Genomic DNA, 20,506 nt, shown 5'->3' on the forward strand with positions numbered 1-20,506 from the left:
GGACTCCCCTCCCAGCACGGCCCTCTAGCAGCAGAGGGCTTCCCAGTTATATGGACTCATTCTAGGTAATTTAAAAGCACAGAAGGAAAAGTGGTGAGTTTATTACAGCACACTCCCCTGCCCACCTACTGGGAGCATCCCCGTCCCCCCCATTCCTCACAGTCACAGCTGCCCCAGTACCACCCAGCCCTCATCTCCTACCTCGGGCCTCCCCGCAGCACAGCCGCCACTAGCCTTGTCCCCTGCAGACAGATGGACAGACGCACATGCCCCCCAGATTTTGGCTTGTTGGCCCAGATGCTGCACTTGGCATCTTCTCACCTGGGCAAGAATGCGGTGCCCATTCTCCTTTAGCTCTCTAGCGGGGCATCAGCAACCCTCTACCAAGAGCCAGCAATAGGCCACAGCCCTGGGTTACAGAAGAGGGAAACTGAGGCGCAGGGAAATGATTGTAAATCAGAGCCACCAGGTGTGCAGCTGGTTGTCCTATGGAACTTCACACTGCCCTGGATGGCATGGGAGAGGTGTTCGGATGCCTGTGGTTACATCCCGGGGCTCCTCTCATCACCCCAATGCAGTGGTGCAAGAAATCTGACATCCCAGAAAGGCCCACATTCCCAGCCCATGGAGGGAGCCTGGTGAACTGCCTGGGAACAGAAGCATCGCACCTGACATGCCCCCCTCTGCTCCCAGCGCCGCTTGGCACCGGCCAGACACCCAAGGAGAGCGTGAGCACAGCCAGGGATGGATTAGCCGCCAGCAGCTATTTTCACACGGGGAGTAAATGCTGATAGGCCCAACGTGAGCATTCAAGTCACAGCCAGGCAGGGCAGGAGGGGGAACCATCCCTCCTTGCTACACAGTCCCCAGGGGAAGGAGGGTCGGTCATTCCCATCGGCACCTGCCACAGCGCAAGTAAGAGCTCCGGATTGGCTAAAAAAAGCCAGGGACGCATCATAAACCCTCCCATCTGTCACAAGTGTGCACGATCCCCCAGCTCCTGCCCACTCCAGGCTGCTGGATCCTTTGCCCCGCCTCACACATGGATTAACGGACACCTCACACCCTGCCCCTTCTGGACCCCATTCCCACCCTGCCTGGGTTTCTTGCCCACCCTCTTGCTGCAGCCCCCAGCCCCTGCACTGTCTTCCATGCAGGCTAACACGGTGAGACCCCGGGAGTTCAGGGGTCAGTGTTTATGTCGGGGAGAGGACCTGGGCATGGGTGGGCATGTCAGGCTCTGGCATTCATCTCGGGAGGGAAGACGACGCGAAGGCTCTGGCAGGCCGAGCCTGATGATAGACGCATGCGCTGCGGGTCCCCTCCCATTTGGAGAGGGAGCCCCCTAACCTGGAGCTTTGCATTAGAGACTCCTTTGCTGTGCCCCACCCTGGCACCACACAGAACCCATCCCCGTGGTGCCACTGCTCACAGCAGCCCCCTCCCAGCCAGCCCTGCTCCGGTGCCAAGGAGGGGCTGTGTTGGGGAGGGCTGCAGGGGGACCTGTTTGTAACCCCCAGAGAAGGCTCCAAGGAAGAAGTCCCACCCAAACACCCGGACAGGCCCAATCTTTGCTCCCTGCCTACACGAGTCGTTCCAAAGTCCGGAGCAGTGAGTGGCAGGCATTTGGAAGCCAGTACACTGCTGCTTTGTTGGGCAGCCCCCCAGTGCCACCGGCCCCCCCATGGAGCAAACCCGGAACGGCTGTGCTCCAACATTCCTTACCACGCTCCCAACGCATGCAAACAATAGATGCAAACAGACGCTCACATGCTAGCTGGGGGATCCGGCAGGATGGGGGATGCACCTGGCCTGCTATTACCCCGTAGAGTGGAGCTCGGGGGCCACAGTCGGCTCCCCAAATCTGTCTCAGAGCCAGTGAGATGCTGGCCCATCCCAACCTTGTGTCACAAGAGGGTGACAACATTTGGATTCAATGAAACGTTGCTGATTCAAGACAGCACATCCCACCCCAACCTCCTCAGTGACACGAGAGCTTCGAATCTCACCAGATAGCCCAAAGCGGCAACCCTGATTCAGTCCCCTCGGGGAGCCGGAGATGGGGGAGCCCATAGCCCATAACAGAGACCGTTCCTGACAGGCAAAGAGGACTGACAGGCTCCAGGCAACAGACGGCAAATAGTCTCTTACTGAACTGGAATTTAAGGGAGAAGAGAAATATCCCCCAATTAACCATTTCCCTACCAGCACCATCAACCGAAGGGTTTATTAACACCCCATTAACACATTTGCTAACTTGCATTAACATCCTTTCTTGCATTTACTGTAAATAGGCCTGAAAGGTTCCGATTTTAATTGGTTGATGTCAGCAAATGGTCATTCTGTCCTTCCACTCAAAGCCCAAACAGGAGAAATCGGGCACTGAAATTTACAGGTAGGAGGGAAAAGGGAAATATCACTGGAAGGTGAAGAGTGGGTTTTAGTCAGCCCTCTCTTCCATGACTGTGAAATCCAGGCCAGGATTTAGGGAACCCCTGTGACCACTTCTGTGCTTAACAAGGTGCAGTCTCTGGACTGTAGCTAACAGGAATCAGTGCACCCATACACGTGGTTGTGCCCAGGCTGCACCTATGAGTCAAGAACCATGCCTGGGGGGCACATCCCACGGCTCCCAGCTCTGCTCCAAATAGGGGTGCAATCTGGACAGCTACACCCAGTCCTCTGGGGACCGCAGAGCGGAGTGAGAGGAGAGGTCAGACTCCCACTGTCCCATGATTCCCTGGGAGCTATCCCGTAATTCCCTCACCATCCAAAAAAAATCTACCTGTTTCCCAGCATGCCCACTCAGATGAGCTGCTTCCATAGCAACTGGCTGGTTCCTGATCTCCTCTGGCACGGACGGATCCACTCTGCACAGGGATCTGCCCCAGCAGGAATGGCAGAAGGGAGGTGGCAGAGAGCGGGCGAGGAGTGTCAGCATATCCAGCAGGGAGACAGCACCCACTACTTGGGTGCTTGGGTCCATGGCGGCAGCACACGTGCTCAAGCAGCACTTTGGGCCAGGCTCACAAGCACAGAATGGTGCCACTCGATTGTGCTAGTCAGCCGGGGAGCTAGGGAGCCAGAGGGGACCACAGGGTCTGTCTGTGCCCAGCAGCCTCCAGAAAGAATCCCCCATAACAGCCAAGCCCTGTCTCTTCTCAGCCACAAGAGACGCTCCAAGCTCTCGCAGAGTTCAGAATTCTGACACGCTTTAAGGTGGGTAACCAGAGGGGTGTGAAACAGGTTTCGTTTAAGAGCTACCATCAAACATGGAGCAAACACCACCTGGGGTCTGCGGTCTCCTGCTAGTGACGAGCTTTCTGGGGATTAAACAACATGTAAGAAGTTGGAGCTAAACATCACTAACCATCAAAAGTCAGAGAGGGAGTGTGGGGGAGCTCCTGCGATACTGGAGGGCAGAGCTGAGCCAGGGAGGGGGCCGTGAGGGGAAAAGTTGTGACATCTTTTATAACCAGGCTCTGATTCTGCTGACAAAAGCCACTCTGAGATGACCAAGAATGGTCCTGCTGTCAAATGCAAGCACCCAAACATGGTTCAGCTGAGTGCTGAGCCCACATCTGAGCCGGCTCTTTCCATCACCCACACACAGAAGTAGTCAGGACTCCAGGAGCGAAACTAACGTTTTAGCCAGTGTGTAAACAGTGAAATAATAAAGCTGATAGTTTAACCAAGTCTGCCACAGATCAATAGCAAAATGTGCTGGTCAGCTTAATAGATTATTGATACTCAGCATAAGAATCTGCCTGTCTTTACCTCTGTTAGGGTGGAGTATTTATAGCCCTGGTTGGTTCATACAAATAGATCATGCCCCTTATTGCATATTCACTATCAGGCCCACTGGCCTCATTAGGGGGAAAACTTGCATCTGTCTCTTTTGAGAAACAAAATCGTTGGTAGAAACTCTGCTGAAATACACACAGGCACTAGGAAAATACCACACAAAGGGGCCATATTTAACAACCACCGGGGGTGGAGATGAGGAGTGGCAGACTCTGCTAGTCCCGATCATTCATTCAAAGTAGCCCTAGTGCTGTGACTCCCAGAGCCTCCCCCAGTGCCTCTATTTGCCAGCGTTTGCAATGATCGGAGGAATGAATGAGCGCGAAGCTTTGCCTGCCAACCTCCGACCCATTAAAAGAATCTGTTACTGCACAAGAGACTCTCCATGGAGATAGTGAAAGGTGGCTCTTGTTTGACCGACAGGGTCGTTTATGGGCAAGAAGCCAGTCCCTGTGACTTGTCTCCATGCACAGGGAGAGGGAAACGCCAGCCTGTGGCTTCCCTGGAGCTCGCTGGGTGCCAGGCTATTTGCAAAGCGTGGGTTGGGGTTGGGTTTGACACCCACACCTTGCCTGGGGCTTTCAGGCAGCAGGATGCCAAGGGTGTGGAAATAATCACTTTGACCCATGGGGGGAGGAGAACTCAACCTGCAACAGGAGTGTCCTTCGGGTAAATAAAGCAGCACCCGGGGCAGTGCTCTCCGCACCCCTAGCGCCCGGGAGTTGCCCATTCACTGCACCCTGGGACAGGCTTTCCCGGGCTGAGGATTTGGACCTTCCCCCCACGGCGAACCCAGGAGTCCGGGCCATACAGCGGGCACTAAGCAGCGACTCCTGCCACTAAAACCCACCCCGCTGCTCCCTGCCCCACGGACCCCACCTGCTGCTCCGGCGAGCCCACCCCCAAGGCCTGCACCGCCCGCGGGAGAACCCCTGGGAGCCGGAGCCGGCTGCGGCGCGGACTGGAACCGGCACTCGCGGGGGCTGCGCCGCAGCTCGCCCGGGCGCGTTGATATGCGGAGCCTCGCTCCCCCCGCGCGTGGAAATCCGGGCCGCGAGGCGAGGCGGGGCTAGTGCCCGGGACAGAGCAGACCCCGGCGCCTGCATCCCCGCAGCAGCTCCGGGAGGAGCCACCCGGTGCGTGCTGCAAACCCAGCAACTTTCTTCTCCCCCCCCCCGCGCCCCCGGGGGGGGCAGCACCAGGCTCTTCTCCCTCCCCCTGCTTCCCTGTGACCTTAGAATGGCCCCGCATACATCGCCCCCCCCGCCTCCACCAAACCCGCGTGCGGGACGAGCCAAGACAGCCACACACACACCCCGGGGCTTCGCAGCTCCCTGGCAGACACGCCGGTGCTGCTCCCGGGGGGGGGGGAATGCACCCGCCCACGCCCGCCAGCGAAGCCACTTGTTCCTGGCAATGCGGCCCGGCCCGGCCGCAGCCCCTGGGGGTGCGGGGGGGGGGCACCACCGCCGGAGATCAACCAAGGCACAAACATTGACCATCAACTTCCCAGGGCGGCCCGGGCACCTGGGGGGGGGCACCCATTTCTTGTCATGCAACAATCGGACCCGCAGCAGCGGGGGGGGGACGGGACCATGATGATCCCCTAGCGGGGCGGGGGCCAGGGGGCAGGGAAGTGCCGGCGGGGTGGGTGGGGCCCCTCTGGGGCGGGGGAGGGGCTAGATCCCCCCGGGGCTGGGGGGAGGGGATAGGAAGCCCCCCCCCCCACCCCCCCGTTGCTCGGGACCAGGTGTCACTCACCAGCGCGGCGTGGCAGAGCAGAAGCAGCAGCAGGAGCTGCCCTAGCGCCCGGGGCCCCGGCGCCAGCCAAGGCATCTTCATGCCGGGAGGGGCGGGGGGGGGGGCGAGTTTCCTTTGTTCCCGATGCGACCAGGCAGCCCCGGAGGGGGCGCGGGCAGCTGCCGAGCCCGGGCCGGCGGCGGGAGCGATGCGGCGGCGGCGGGGCGAAGCCCGGACTCGCTCCCGGCTGCTGGGGCTGCGATCGCCGAGTCCAGCCGGGCTGCGCGTCTCCTTCCTGCCTGCCGGCCCCCGGCTTTGCCTGCGAGCATCAGAGGCGTCCCTCGGCAGGAAGCGTGCGCTCCTGATCCGCCTCCATCCCTCCCTGCAAGGAGGGGAGGGGAGGGAGGGGAGAGCCGGGGCGGATGGAGGGCTTGCAATGCCCCCTACCGTAGGCTTCACCTCGGCCCGGGCTCCTCTCCCCTGGCCGGGCCCGGGTAGCGGGGCGGGGTTCGTGTCTACACACCGCCACCGGCTTGTTTTTAGGGGGTTCGAAGAGAAGCAGCAACCTGAGTCCCCTGGAGCCGGATGGGAACAGCTCATGGGTCCAGGCTGGGGAAACTAAATGGGCACAAAGTGTAGAATCACACACAATTCATTCCCCCTACACATACACACAATTCATCAGCCTCCTACACACACACATACAGACACACAGTTCATCCCCCCTACACACACACACAATTCATCAGCCCCCTACACACACACAATTCATCAGCCCCCTACACACACACACACACAGTTCATCCCCCCTACACACACACAATTCATCAGCCCCCTACATACACACACACAGTTCATCCCCCCTACACACACACAATTCATCAGCCCCCTACATACACACACACAGTTCATCCCCCCTACACACACACAATTCATCAGCCCCCTGCACACACACACACACACTTCATCCCCCCTACACACACACACAATTCATCACATCCCTACACACACACACACCCCTTCCCCACTGAGATAGGTTCCCATCAGCCCCTCTTAGGTTTGTTCTACTGCCAAAGTCCTAAGGAGGGGCCCTAATCTCCTCCCCATCCCTGAAAAACTGTGTGAAAAATAGCCCCTTGGCAGCAGAGCAGGCTCACAAGCCCCATACTCAGCACCACCCTCGACTGGCTCTGGTAATGATCCCACCTCTTTCCCCATCCTCTGGCACACTGGCCATTTGGGCCACAGGCCTGCACTCAGAGCTGCTGCTGCGGCAGGCTGGGCTTATGGTGCGTGCGGACAGCTGGAGAGGGTTCGGAGAGGACCTACAAGAATGATCTGTGGTCTGGAAACCCGAGGTTTAAGGGCAGGGGTTCCCAACCTTCTTCTGTCTGAGTCATCCCCACGCACACACATACACACACCTGCTATAAAAACTCCACCGCCCACCTGTGCCACAACTGGTTTCCTGCACATAGAAGCCAGGGCTGGCATTAGGGGGTAGAAGCAGGGCAATTGCCTGGCCTGGGTCTCAAGCCACAGGGGGCATCGTGAAGCTAAGTTGCTCAGGCTTCTGCTTCAGCCTCGGGTGGCGCGGATCAGGACCCTAGGCTTCACCCAATGCAGTGGGGCTTCAGCTTTCTGCCCTGGGTCCCAGCGAGTCTAATGCCGGACCTGCTGTGCGGACCCCCTGAAACCTGCCCCAGGCCCCTAGTTGAGAACCACTGGTTTAAGGCACTCTCCCTCCCTCTCTCTCTTTGGCTCTTTAATCTAGCGAAGAACCAATAGCCGGGAGCTGAAGCCAGACAAATTCCAATGAGAAGGAGACACCGACTGTTCACAGGGAGGGTGATTAATCATTGGAACCAATTCCCACTAGAAGTATTGGATTCTTCATCTCTTGCCATTGTCAAGCCCAGGCTTAAGCTGGCTGCCTGTATGGAAGCTGCGCCAATCCCAAATTTGTGGGGCTCAGTATGGGGCGGGAGAAGGACGTGGAATTCTCTGGTCTGGAATAGAGTGACCTTTAATGCTATGAATAGGGCTGAACACGGTCTGCAAGTACCTACCTGGGAGGAAGGATGCATGGGCCCTGCTCCAGCTACATGATCTCCATGGATGCAGGTGTCCAACGCACAAAGACCTCACTGCAAGATCAGGGGCTCACACAGGAAATGGCATAGATCTGGGCCTGGGTCCTGAGGGGAAGGTGCTGCTGCTGGGTCTTGAATCATGCCCCAGTAGGCAGTGCCCACCAGGCTGGCAGGGGTGTGTTGGAGCCTGGGCTCTGTCCGATAATCAGACAGCAGAGCAAGGGGCGGGGCTGGGTCATTGTGTGGGTGAGGAAAGGGGAGGGTTCATTAGCAGGGTGCTTGTGGCTGTCAGACTCCAGCACACGTGTAAGTGGAGGCCACACAAGTGAGGTTTGCGGGCAGTCTGGCAAGAGGAGAGAGAGGGCTGGGGGCGCCTGAATAGGTGCATTCGCTGTGTACATTAGGGATCTCAAGCCACCTTTGGCTGGACGTCTGGGAAGCCTCATGAGGATTCTCTCCTCTTAATCGAAGGGGCCAGGGTGTGAAATCTGTAACAAGAATCTTTCTCCCAAGTGTATTCCGGGGGGTTGAGTTAAACAGGAACACAAAGAACATTCATGGGTCAAAATGAAAATAGCTTCCCCTCTGCAGCATTCACTGACACCTGCAAGGTCCAAAGTCCACGCAAGTTCTCCAGCCTTCCCAAGACTCTTCTGGGAGAAACCAGGTCAGCAGAACTTAGGGGAAAAAAAGAGGTTCCAGGCCTTTTTTACTCCTGTCCAGCAAGTACTTCTGCTGTTTTCCTCTACATGCAGCTCTCTGGGCTTGGCTGCAGCTCCTTAGCCAGATGTTTCCCTTATACAAGCTCCCTGGATGTAGCTGCCTCTTTCAAGTCCCTGCTCACCACACATGACTGTATTGTAAGGTCAGCCACAGGGACTAGAACCCAGAAACCCCAGCTCCCATGCCCCTGTGCTAACCACTAGGACATTCTGCCCCAGCAGCACAACTGAGGAATTCTGGCCCCAGGCTATTGGCTTGAGAGCTTTCTCCATGGCCCATCACTGTGGTGTCTAAGGGCTCACACCCGCTGTTCAGGGAAAGGTTCTTTCCACATTACAGAGCCCTTCCCTTCCATGTAGACTCTATTGGTTCTGCGCACAACAGGTATGTCTACACTGCAGCTAGGAGCGGGTCTTTTCCTCACTGTGGAGCCCAAGAGCTTGTCTCTCTCACCAACAGAAGTCGGGCCAGTAAAAGCTATTACCTCACCCATCTTGTCTCAGATGTGCATCCCGACAGTCCCTGGACTGGAAAGCAGCTGTACAACAGATGCAGGGGAAATCCAGGGCTCTCAGTTAAAAGAGAGGCACAAACCCACCAGAGGTCATACATCTTCCACCGACAGAAGCTCAACTGCTGTAACTGTTCTTTTTCCCTCCTGCCTGGAGTCTTCCCACCAGAATTTCCCTCCACCTGCTTTTTAAAATCCAGTTAAAAGAAAAGTTTCTAGTGGGATGCTAAATTAACACCATGTGAAAGTTATTAGTCACTGCACGTATGTGACAGTCTCCACCCCCTACAGACAAAAGCTGGGGGGGGGGAAGTATTATTATCCCTGTTTTATAGATGACGAAACTGAGGCACAGAACAATCACATGACTTGTCCCAGGTCACAAAGGGCGGCTGTGGAAGAGCTAGGAATTGAACCCAACTCTCCCAAGTCCCAGTTCAGTGTCTTAACTACAAGATCAAAGGTGTCTCAGTCCCTCTTTCCCCATCTGTTAAAATGGATGTGAGAGCTGTGAGAACGCATTCACTCCTCTGTGCAAGACCCTTGGATTGCCTTGGATAACGAGTGGCAAGTCTTATCATTGTCAGGTGGCCTGCAATAGTTCTCTGTTTAAAGAGAAGAAAAACTGATTTGCCTTCTACGGGGCCAGGAGGGAGGGGACAATCTGTGGTAGTTGGCAGCATAAGGCAAGGGAGATAAATGATATGTGTAAAAGAAACAGCTAATTCCGTCTAATGGATTTCACACACTTTCTGGGGAAAACCTAAAAATATCCTTCAATTGCCATAAAAAAGAAAATGGTATTTGAATGCAAAGCTTTGCTAAGTAAACTCCAAACACGGTGAGGTGAACAGTTGATTAGCACCTACCTGGGAAGAAGGTCTGTGAGAACTTGAAGGCTCTTTACCTTAGTAAGTGGATGCTAGACAAATTCTGACTAGAGATAAAGCACAAATTTAACAGTGAGAGCAATAAACCACGGGAACAGCTTCCCTGGGGACTTGGTGGATTCTCCATCATGGGACATCTTTAAATCAAGCCACGGTGTCTTTCTAGAAGCTCTGCTCTAGCTCAGCGAGAACCTATGGACTCGAAGCAGGCTCCAGCCTATGCTACGCCAGGGGTCAGACTAGAGCAGGGGTAGGCAACCTATGGTACGGGTGCCAAAGGCGGCACGCGAGCTGATTTTCAGTGACACTCACACTGCCAGGATCCTGGCCACCCGTCCGGGGGGGCTCTGCATTTTAATTTAATTTTAAATGAAGCTTCTGAAACATTTTAAAAACCTTATTTACTTTACATACAACAATAGTTTAGTTATATACTATAGACTTGTAGAAAGAGACCTTCTAAAGACGTTAAAATGTATTACTGGCACGCGACACCTTAAATCGGAGTGAATAAATAAAGACTCGGCACAGCACTGCTGAAAGGTTGCTGACCCCTGGACTAGAGCATTATAATGGGCCCTTCTGGCCCTAAAAGTCTATCCATCTATTAACCTAAGGCTTGAAGTTAGGTTCCTATAGCTGAGCATCGAGATAGACTGGCTTGGTTTCTGGAGGTGTTGAAACCCACCAGATCCTGCTCAAGTCAGTGGGAGCTGCAGGTTCTCAGAACCTCGGGAAATCTGGCCAGCCCCAGGTAGGAGCCGAGCGTCGGACACTGAGGTGTGAGAACCATAGCTATGAAAGTGAAAACCTAGAGAACAAGCGAGTTACAGAATGATGGGAATGTCGGGCAGACAGGACCTCAGGAGGGCGTCTAGTCCACACGCCTCCCACCATGCTGAGAAAAACTGCTCAAAGCAGGGAGAGAAAAGGTGGGGTCTCCCCAAACACTGAGCTGGGGAGCAGAGCCCAGGGGAGATGGGGAGCAGGGAGCCCCGGGAACACTGAGCCAGGGAGTGGGGCATGGGGAGATGCAAATCCCTGACAGTGTTTCATTCATTGCAATGCCTCCCAGATCCCCCCTGCACACTTACCTGGCCCTGGGGTGGAGCGCAGTCACCGGGAAGTCAGAAGGAGCGACTACGCTTTCAACAAACCTGGCTTGTTCTCCCCGTTTGCGGAGAAGAGCCCCAGAGCTGAAGCCTAGCAGGGAGGAGCTGGGACTCCCCTTCTCTCTGGGGTAGGGTGACCAGATGTCCCGATTTTATAGGGACAGTCCCGATGTTCAGGGCTTTTTCTTATATGGGCACCTATTACCCCCCTCCACACACACTGTGTCCCGATTTTTCATTCTTGCTGTCTGGTCACCGGGCTGGGGCAGAAAAGGAGCCCCGGAAGCAGCCCCTGGCTCTGTGCTCCAGAGAAGGAGAAACAGGCCAAGCCATAGTGCAGAGCAGGCTCACCTTCTTGGGGGAAAGAAAGGGCGGCATGTCAACCTCCTTTTAGCAAAGCATGCTGGGAAGGGAGGGGGTGGAACCTGGAGCCCTATAAAATGCAGGCTCTTTGACCCCTGATTCAGTGCAGGGGAGGAGGGCGACAGTAGGGATGTACTTGGAAGGTTTGAATTACCTCCAGAAGAGCTCTGGGCGTGACATTACTAAGCACGCTCATCCTGGGGGTCATGGGTCAGTGTCATCTCTCCGTGTCTGTGTAAAAGCTGATCGTGCTCTGTCCTCTTCTGTCCGACTGCTTCTGGGCGGCTAGCAGGACGGCTTGCCTGGCCTTTGTAGCTGATCACAAGCTCCTCCTCCAGGAGCTGATGGCTCCATCACTTGCCATTATATTTGGGGTTGTCGTGGTATAATTCCCCACTCTGAACCTTAGCGCCCAACAGATGGGGTACCAGCATGAATTCCTCTAAACTCAATTACCAGCTTAGAACCTGTAGCACTGCCACTAACCAGGAATTCCAGTGCCTGGTACACTCTGGTTCCCCCCAAAACCTTGCCTGAGGACCCCCAAGACCCAGTCCCTCTGGATCTTAACACAAGGAAAGTAAACCCTTTCCCTCACCGTTGCCTCTCCCAGGCTTCCCCTCCCTGGGTTACCTGGAAGATCACTGTGATTCAAACTCCGTGAATCTTGAAACAGAGAGGACAATTCACCTTCCCCCCTCCTTCTCTCTCCCCCTTCCAGACTCTCCCTGAGAGAGAAAGTAATCCTAACACAGAGAGAAATTTAACCTTTCTCTCTCCTTTCCCTCCTTTCTCCCCACCAATTCGCTGGTGAATCCAGACGCAGTCCCCTGGGGTCTCACCAGAATAAAAAAACAATCAGGTTCTTAAACAAGAAAAGCTTTTAATTAAAGAAAGGAAAAACAATAAAAATTATCTTTGTAAATTTAAGATGGAATATGTTACAGGGTCTTTCAGCTGTAGACACTGGGAATACCCTCCCAGCCTAAGTATACAAGTACAAATTAAAATCCTTTCAGCAAAATACAAATTTGAACTCCTTCCAGCCAAATACACATTTGCAAATAAAGAAAACAAACATAAGCCTAACTCGCCTTATCACCTAGTACTTACTATTTTGAATCTATAAGAACCTGTATCAGGGAGATTGGAGAGAAACCTGGTTGCACGTCTGGTCACTCTCAGATCCCAGAGAGAACAACAACCAAACACTAACAGCACACACAAAAACTTTCCTCCCTCAAGATTTGAAAGTCTCCTGTCCCCTGATTGGTCCTCTGTTCAGGTGACAGCCAGGCTCATTGTTCTTGTTAACCCTTTCCAGGCAAAAGAGATATGAAGCACTTTTGTTCTATTAACTCTTACTTATCTGTTTATGACAGGGGTTCTTTGGAGTTCTTTCTGAAAAGCACCAGCTCCTGGCATGGGACTCCCTGCTTTCATTTCTTCTTTTACAAGGAGGATTCTAGCCCTGGTGGGTAGAACAGCTGCCCAACGTGACCTGAGGGCGCTCTGATGGCTCAGGCAGCAGAGGGCAAAGAAAGAGAATCCCAAATGCTTCATTCTGGTAATAGCTGGCGATTGTTGAAGCCTGTGGGCTGGCAATGCTGGGGGATCTCAAAGCAGGGTACACTGGCCCCAGGACTCAGAGAGGCAAGTGTCATGTCTAAGGTCACACAACCACTCAGTGGCAGAGCTGGAATAGACCCCCACATGCAAACCCTGCAAAAAGTTCTCTCTTCCTCTAAGGATGTCTGTGTGAAGGAGGCAGATCTTAGCTGAAGAAGGTTTTTCATTCACACAAGAGGATTTGGGATGGCATTTTCCAAAGGCAACAGAATAAGAGGCCAGATTTTCTCAAGACCTTATTCATTGGCCCAACTAGGCCGAAAAATTAGGCATTGTGGCATCCAGTCACCCCACTAAGAGAGCAGAATCTCAAAGCACTTTATAACCATCAAGGGTTAAGCCATGCTCAGGGATCTGAGAGTGACCCCCCCCCCCGCAAGAGAGGTGTATTTACCCCCAACCCCAGTACAAGCAGCAACAGCACTGCAATTAGAACCCAGCAGTCCTGGCTTGTCTCCGTGCTGCAGTGTGACTAGAGTCACTAGACTATCTCTGGGCATTCGCCAGTGTTACCACGTCCGGCAGCACAAGCAGACCTGCCACATCCACAGCTTTTGCAGGCGCCCGTTGTCGGAGAGAAGGTGACAGCTTGCTCACGCCCTCTGGTTGTAACGGAACAATCCTGAAACAATGCTAGCTCCCAGGGAAGGGAAGGAGCCGAGAAATCCCAACATACAGCGCACGAGGGCATGAGAAGCAGCCTGGCACATGCATTTACCCTGCACTTGCACCAACGTCATGCTCAGGTCATTGCTCCACTGGAGCGAGTTTAGCAGTCAAGGTCATGGACCAAGAGAACAATGGTCCAGTGCCCTGCGCTGTGTCTGGTCATCTGCACCCAGGCCGTTGGGGGGTGGAAAACTGCTAGATCAAAAGAGCTGTAGCACACTGCGCTCAGAGCGGCTGGTGGATAGACCCGGGCGAGGTGCTGGGCAATGGGGAATCAGGACCAAGATTTTTCCTCTTATAAAATAAGCTGAACAATCCAATTTCCGGCAGGGGCTTTCCCTAAAACCCTTCAGCACAGACAGGAGTGTGTGTGGTTAATCCAGACAAATTAACCGAGGGGAAGCCTCACAGAGCTACACGCTGCGTCGTGTTCTCCTGCTCAGAAAACCCGGGCCAAGGGAGATGCAGGGGCTGCAGTGTCTGTGGGGAGCTTAACACAGGATTTCCAGTTATTGAAAAGCTTGCGATGAACTGAAATGTCTCGTTATGTAATAAGCATTAATGAAGTTTTCCAAGCTGGAGCCTTAATAGGTTGTGTTGCTCTTCTCCCCTGGGCTGTGGAAATGATTCCCGCCCTGCCCCAATTCATTTTGCAAACCTCTGCATGGAGAATGATCACACTGTGAATTTATCAGCCAAGGGGGTTAGCGCTTCGAGCGCACGAGGCAGCTAACGAGTGCCCCTCTCAGAAAGACCTCAATGAGACGCATGCCAACTGGAGCCGGGGCTGACATGAACCCTCTGCTCCAACCGTCCCTAAACTATGCGTCCAGGCAGATCTGCATCCACACTGTGTGGGTCAAGTCCCTTAACAGCCTTGGGGTGAACCACACCAATGACCAGTTAAAGAGGAAACAGCCTGGTGCTGGGCTTAGAGCCATGGCCTGACCTAGCCCCAGCATGCCAGGAGCTCTGAAAATGTAACCCCTTTGTTTTCTGCATACTGCACCTTTATTTTTCTAAGCACTCCCTGCACGCAGCGTTCTCAGAGCCGCAGCAGCCTGCTGCAGAGGAGATGCACACACTGCGCTCTCCTCCCATGCACACCCACCCACCCACGAGGCTTTTTCAGGCTTTCCGCTTTTTCCCCAACTGCTAAAATAAGTGGCTTGGCGCCCCCTCCTGGTGATTCTAGGTATTGCCAATCTCAGGGTGGGTATTAGAGTAGCAGCCTCGCTCATCTGTATCCGTCAAAAGAACATGAATCCTTATGGCACCTTAGAGACTAACACATTTATTTGAGCATAAGTTTTCATGGGCTACAGCTCACTTGTTTGGATGCATGTAGTGGAAAATGCAGTAGGAAGATATATATATATATATATATACACACAAAGAACATGAAACAATGGGTGTGCAGTGGTGCCTTCTCCCGGTCCCTCCACAAATGCAGTCAGAGACCAACTGAAGTGCAGCACCTGTGTCCTTTTATTGTTTGTGTCCGTTCCCGCCACCTACTATTTACAGCTCTTTACAGAGCCCAACACTCTGGGAGACTGCTAACTGCCCAGCCAGCAGGGATGCAGAGCCCACACTCCTCCCTTTCCTGTCTCCCTCTGCTTCCTGTCTCTTAGCCAGCTTTACAGGGCAGGCTGGCTACCCAGGCCTGCAGGTGGACCCACTCTGGTAATTAGGGTGTGGCCCCTCAGCCAGCCTAACTACTACCCTTCTTCCTCTGGAACAGGGCTAACAGTGGCCTGGCTTGTTTCTCCTGTTACAGGGCGTTACCATACACACTGTAAGGAGAGTGATCAGTTAAAATGAGCTATTATCAGCAGGAGAGAAAAAGAACTGTTTATACCCAGTGGTCCCTTGTTTAGGCAGATCTTGTGTCTGGAGAAGCAGCTGCTCATAATCTTCATTTCAGACCCTAGAGAGGTTGATGTGGTGCACAATGGAAAGTGGTGAGGTTGGAGGTTACTCTGGTAGGAGGTGTTCCCTCAGTGGTTTTCCCCTGGTTGATTCTAGATCAGGGATATTTGCATGAACAGAGTCTTGGGTGGGACCCATAGAGGCACTTAGATGTTGCAAGCCTAGTGCCTGAGCCTGGCGGTTCCCGACCTTCAGGTGCCTAGAAAATCACTGGCCAAACACTGAGCCACAAAACTTGAGTGCAGGCCCAGCTCCTGAGCAATGAATGGGGGGAGAGTGGGGTGTCGAAAAGCCACGTCACAAGGCAAGGAGCCACCTAAGCTAGGTTTCCATCAACTCGACCGCCAGCCCTGGAGTGACTCTGCCCAGGCAGGTGCACCTCCCATGTCAGTGCTGGTCTTCTGAGGGAGCAGGCAAGTGCTGCACATTCCTTGCCCCCCCCCCCCGCCCCATCTGGCCAGTGTATTTCCTGCATTGCTGGCCTCTGTGGGGTCAACGACAGACTCAGGTGTATAACTTGTCATGCAGTGGCTGAGGTCTTAAGGAGAAAAAAGCTGCACGACCACCACTACCACCAGCAGATGCTCAAGTGCTAGGGACTGATTTCAGAGCAGCAGCCGTGTTAGTTTGTATCCACAAAAAGAACAGGAGTCCTTACGGCACCTTAGAGACCACGGGTTTGGCTACACTTGCAGGTGTGCGACGCTGGGAGTTAAAGCTGTCTTCGTACAGCTGTGTAGGGAAAGCGCTGGAGTGTGGCCACATTTGCAGCATTTGCAGTGGTGTTGGGAGTGGTGCATTATGAGCAGCTATCCCACAGAGCACCTCTGCCCATTTTGGCGCTGTGGGTTGTGGGAAGGGGGCGGAGGGGGCGGGTCATTCTGCTTCCTATCCCAATGCCCCGTGATGCATCGCTTTACATCCCAGCAATCCCTGTTTTTCCATCCACGTTTGGCGCCATCTTGCCTCTTTCAACGGTTTCTGTGCAGCGCGATTTCTGTCGGAAATGGAGCCCGAACTGCTGAGGAATATGCTGACGAGTCTCACCAGCACAGCACGTTTGGAAGTTGAGCTATTCCTTAAGCTCCAAAGTGATGAGGAGTCTGATGATGATAGCGAGTCGCCTGACGTGTTCGACACGAACTTGCTTGTGGCATTCACGGAAACGTTCAGCACCGTGGAACCCCACTTTTGGGCTCGGGAAACAAGTGGTGGGATCACATCGTCATGGAAGTCTGGGATGACGAGCAGTGGCTGCAGAACTTTCGGATGAGAAAAGTCACTTTCATGGGACTGTGTGCTGAGCTCGCCCCCACCCTGCGGCGCAAGGACACGAGATTGAGAGCTGCCCTGCCGGTGGAGAAGCGGGTGGCTATTGCAATCTGGAAGCTGGCAACTCCAGACAGCTACCAATCGGTCGGGAACCAGTTTGGAGTGGGAAAGTCGACAGTTGGAATCGTTTTGAGGCAAGTTTGCGGGGCCATTAATCACATCCTGCTAAGAAGAACCGTGACTCTGGGGAACGTGCAGGACATTGTGGATGGCTTTGCACAAATGGGTTTCCCTAACTGTGGAGGGGCGATAGATGGGGTGCATATTCCTATTCTGGCACCACCCCACCTAGCATCCAAGTACATTAATCGGAAGGGGTATTTCTCTATGGTTCTCCAGGTGCTTGTGGATCACCGCGGGCATTTCACTGACATTAACACAGGCTGGCCTGGAAGGGTACATGACACACGCATCTTTCGGAACACTGGCCTGTTCAGGAAGCTGCAGGCCGGGACTTTTTTCCCAGACCGGAAGATCACAGTAGGGGACGTCGAAATGCCCATTGTGATCCTTGGAGACCCCGCTTACCCCTTAATGCCTTGGCTCATGAAACCATATACAGGGAAGCTTGACAGGAGCAAGGACCGGTTCAACTACAGGCTGAGCCAGTGCTGAATGACTGTGGAGTGTGCTTTTGGCCGTGTAAAGGGGCGCTGGCAATCTCTGTGTGGGAAGCTAGACTTGGGGGAAAGCAGCATCCCCACGGTTATATCCGCGTGCTGTACCCTCCATAATATTTGTGAAGGGAAGGGTGAAACATTCAGTCAGGCATGGACCACCGAGGTTCAACGCCTGGAGGCTGAATTTGCACAGCCAGAGAGCAGGGCTACTAGAGAGGCCCAGCACAGGGCTGCAAGGATTAGGGATGCCTTGAGGGAGGAATTTGAGGCTGAAAACCAACAGTAATGTTTGGTGCCTTGCACGGGAGTGAAGTGCAGTGGTTATAATGTTAGTAGGAATCTGTGTTTCCTAAGCTGATTTGCAGTTCCTGTTTCTTCCCTGGGCGCACATAACCCACAGGAACCCCGAAATGGTGAGTAAGGGGGACTGATTGCTTCAGGGCTGTACTGTCCTCGGGGTTTCTGTGCATTGTGGAAAGCAAACAGCTGCAAGGGGCACCTACACTGAACACTCTCCCAACATTTTCCACGGGAGTTGATCCTGGAAGATATCTCGCTGCTGCGGGTCACTTGGGAAGAGCGGGAAGGTCTTCTACAGCAATGCGGATTCCTCCCTGGCCCCTATGCAGCTTGCCTGTGTGCAGCAATGGTCCCCCCACCCCTAGCGGCACAGTGGCATGGACACGTTAGCCTGACTGGGACAAGGACCACAGTGGCTCTCCCAATAAACTTGCGCAAGTGCATTGCCCCCGCTCTGGCTGAAACTTTTGGAGAGATTACCGAGGCCGATTACCGCGACGTGATAGACCACATCAATGCGCTATTCACATCTAGGCATGCATGCAGCCGTAACCCTCCCTCCTCTCCTGAAACATTTCCATCCTGAAAATAAAAGCCACTTACCGGGAACCCGCTCCTCTGTTTGTCCTCCATCAAGTACCAGCTGCTGCGACTGGCTACCTTCCTCCTGGCTTGAGGAGAGCTCCTGGCTGCATGCCTCTAGGGATCTCGGGGTATCTCCCCCTATCCCAGTGCCCTCTCTCTCGCTTTCCTCCTCCTCCTCCTTCTCCTCCCCCTGCTCTGAAGTGTCCATCACGGTCGTCGGATTGGCAGTGGGGTCACCCCCAAGTATCGCGTCCAGCTCTTTGTAGAAATGGCAGGTTGAGGGGGCAGCGCCGGAGCGGCGGTTTCCCTCGCGAGCTTTGCAATAGGCACTCTGCAGCTCCTTCACTCTAACCCTGCACTGCAGCGCGTCCCGGTCATGGCCCCTTTCCAGCATGGCCCTTGATACCTGCTGAAAGGTATTGTAATTCCTATGGCTGGAGCGCAGCTGGGACTGCACAGCTTCCTCCCCGCAAACACTGATGAGGTCCAGCAACTCGCCACTGCTCCATGCTGGGGCTTGTTTGGTGCGTGGAGGCATGGTCACCTGGAAAGATTCACTAGACTAGGACTCAGGGCAACCAGATCTCTATGCCCAGCTCTGCCCTGCTGGGTAACCTCAGGCAGATTATTTCTCCCCTCTGGGCCTTAGTTAAGTATTATTAAATCCCATTTTACAGATGGGGAAACCGAGGCACAGCTTTTTATACCATCCCCACCCCTTCCTGTAGTCTACATGTTTATTTTACAGCAGTTCAGAAAAAGCTTTAAAGCCCCTGCTACCCAGGGCTCGAGGCACCTTTGCAGCATATTACAAATCCAAGCCAAGGAAAGCAGGCAAAGATAAACACAGCGGTGTCCTCAGAGCTGCGGCGGGAGGCAGGACGCACTGCAGCTGGCATGTCGGTTTGAGAACAAATCTTTCAGGCATGTTGTCCAGCGGTTATAAAAAAAAGTTTATTGGGACATTTTTTCTTAAATAGATCTCTTTGTATGTAACAGCAAATAGAGCGCTTGCCCAAAGGCCAATTATTCAGGCCCCTGAGGCAGTGGAAAATTATAACCAATGCATGTTAGAAACCTTGAAAAATGAGGCCTTAAATAGTGGGGGGGGGGGGTCGGGCTTGTCTACATGGCAAGTTACCGTGCAGCGAGCCAGGATGTGATGCTACAGCACCCCAGCTAGCCCGTCCCTCTGGGCATGCAGCGGAGTCATGGAGCGGGTCATGGCGCAGAGTGGCACAACCTGACAGCGTGGTGTGGATTGATACCCTGGCTTGCCAGACAGTAACTTGTGTAGACAAACCCTGGTGGTGCTGACTTCCTCCTCTCCTACCCCGCTGCACGTGCGGAGCAACGCTCTAGAAATGGCTGGAGTCAAACTCCAGGAAGACCAGGTCAGTTATACTGGGTCACATGAGCTAGTCTAGGGCTAGACATAGGGCCAGGGCTGGGACAGAGGGAACTTCTGAGGTTAAGGACGTAGCGAGATTCCAGCAGGGCCTGGGGGAACAGGAGTACGTGGAGTTGCTACAAAGTGTTGGCAGGGATATGAAACCTCATTCATCAGGGCTTAAGCAGTTCTCTAGCTCTCTAGCCTGGGGAGGTGGGGGCAGATCATCCCACTTCTGCCACCTGCCAGGTTCTTTTGAATGAAAGAAAGTGCTGGGAAATTAAAATAATAAATACAACCAATAATGAGTCTATTAAAGACAAAAGCCACTTTGCAGTGTTTTTTTGCCCAGCTCGGCTAGGGAGGGAGCTGGGTTCCATGGGCAAAGTGTAGGTGAGGCCGTCAGAGGTGCACTATGAATTATTTTATCACGGTGATAGGAACAAGTGGGAGGGGAGCCTTGCTTGGAGGACTTTGGGTTTGGGTCAATCGGTGGCGTGCTGTCCTTTGAGTCATCGCCAAACAAACCCAGCTACGCGGAGTTGCCGGAGGTGCTGGCTTGCTGATGAGACAGAAAACCAAGGTCCTGAACACGTGTCGGCACGAACAACTCCCTGCGCCTTCTTGCATCCCTAGTTCACTCTCCATTTTCTCCAGCTCAGAATTCCTGCAGCAGTGTCAACAAGATAACAGCCTTCCCCTCGAGTTCTCAATGGCTGGGCAGTGTTAAACTGGTTCCGCAGCAGCCCAGAAGTGGCTGCATTTCAGAGTATTGTTTCACATTTGCAAAATGCTTGGTGTCCCAAGGCAATA

The 20,506-nt window shown here is 53.9% G+C and overlaps 1 protein-coding gene across 1 annotated transcript in view; it reads right to left on the reverse strand.

The window, feature by feature from the left end:
* Positions 1-5,705, reverse strand: part of SDC3 (syndecan 3) — a 173,535-nt gene extending 167,830 nt beyond the window's left edge. Inside the window, exon 1 of the mRNA XM_030539206.1 lies at positions 5,566-5,705. Coding sequence (XP_030395066.1) covers positions 5,566-5,646 — 81 coding nt within the window. The 5' untranslated portion in view covers positions 5,647-5,705. The remainder of the gene's footprint in view (positions 1-5,565) is intronic.
* Positions 5,706-20,506: the final 14,801 nt, after the last annotated feature.

This window comes from Gopherus evgoodei, chromosome 20 (assembly GCF_007399415.2).
Source record: "Gopherus evgoodei ecotype Sinaloan lineage chromosome 20, rGopEvg1_v1.p, whole genome shotgun sequence".
Taxonomy (NCBI): domain Eukaryota; kingdom Metazoa; phylum Chordata; order Testudines; family Testudinidae; genus Gopherus; species Gopherus evgoodei.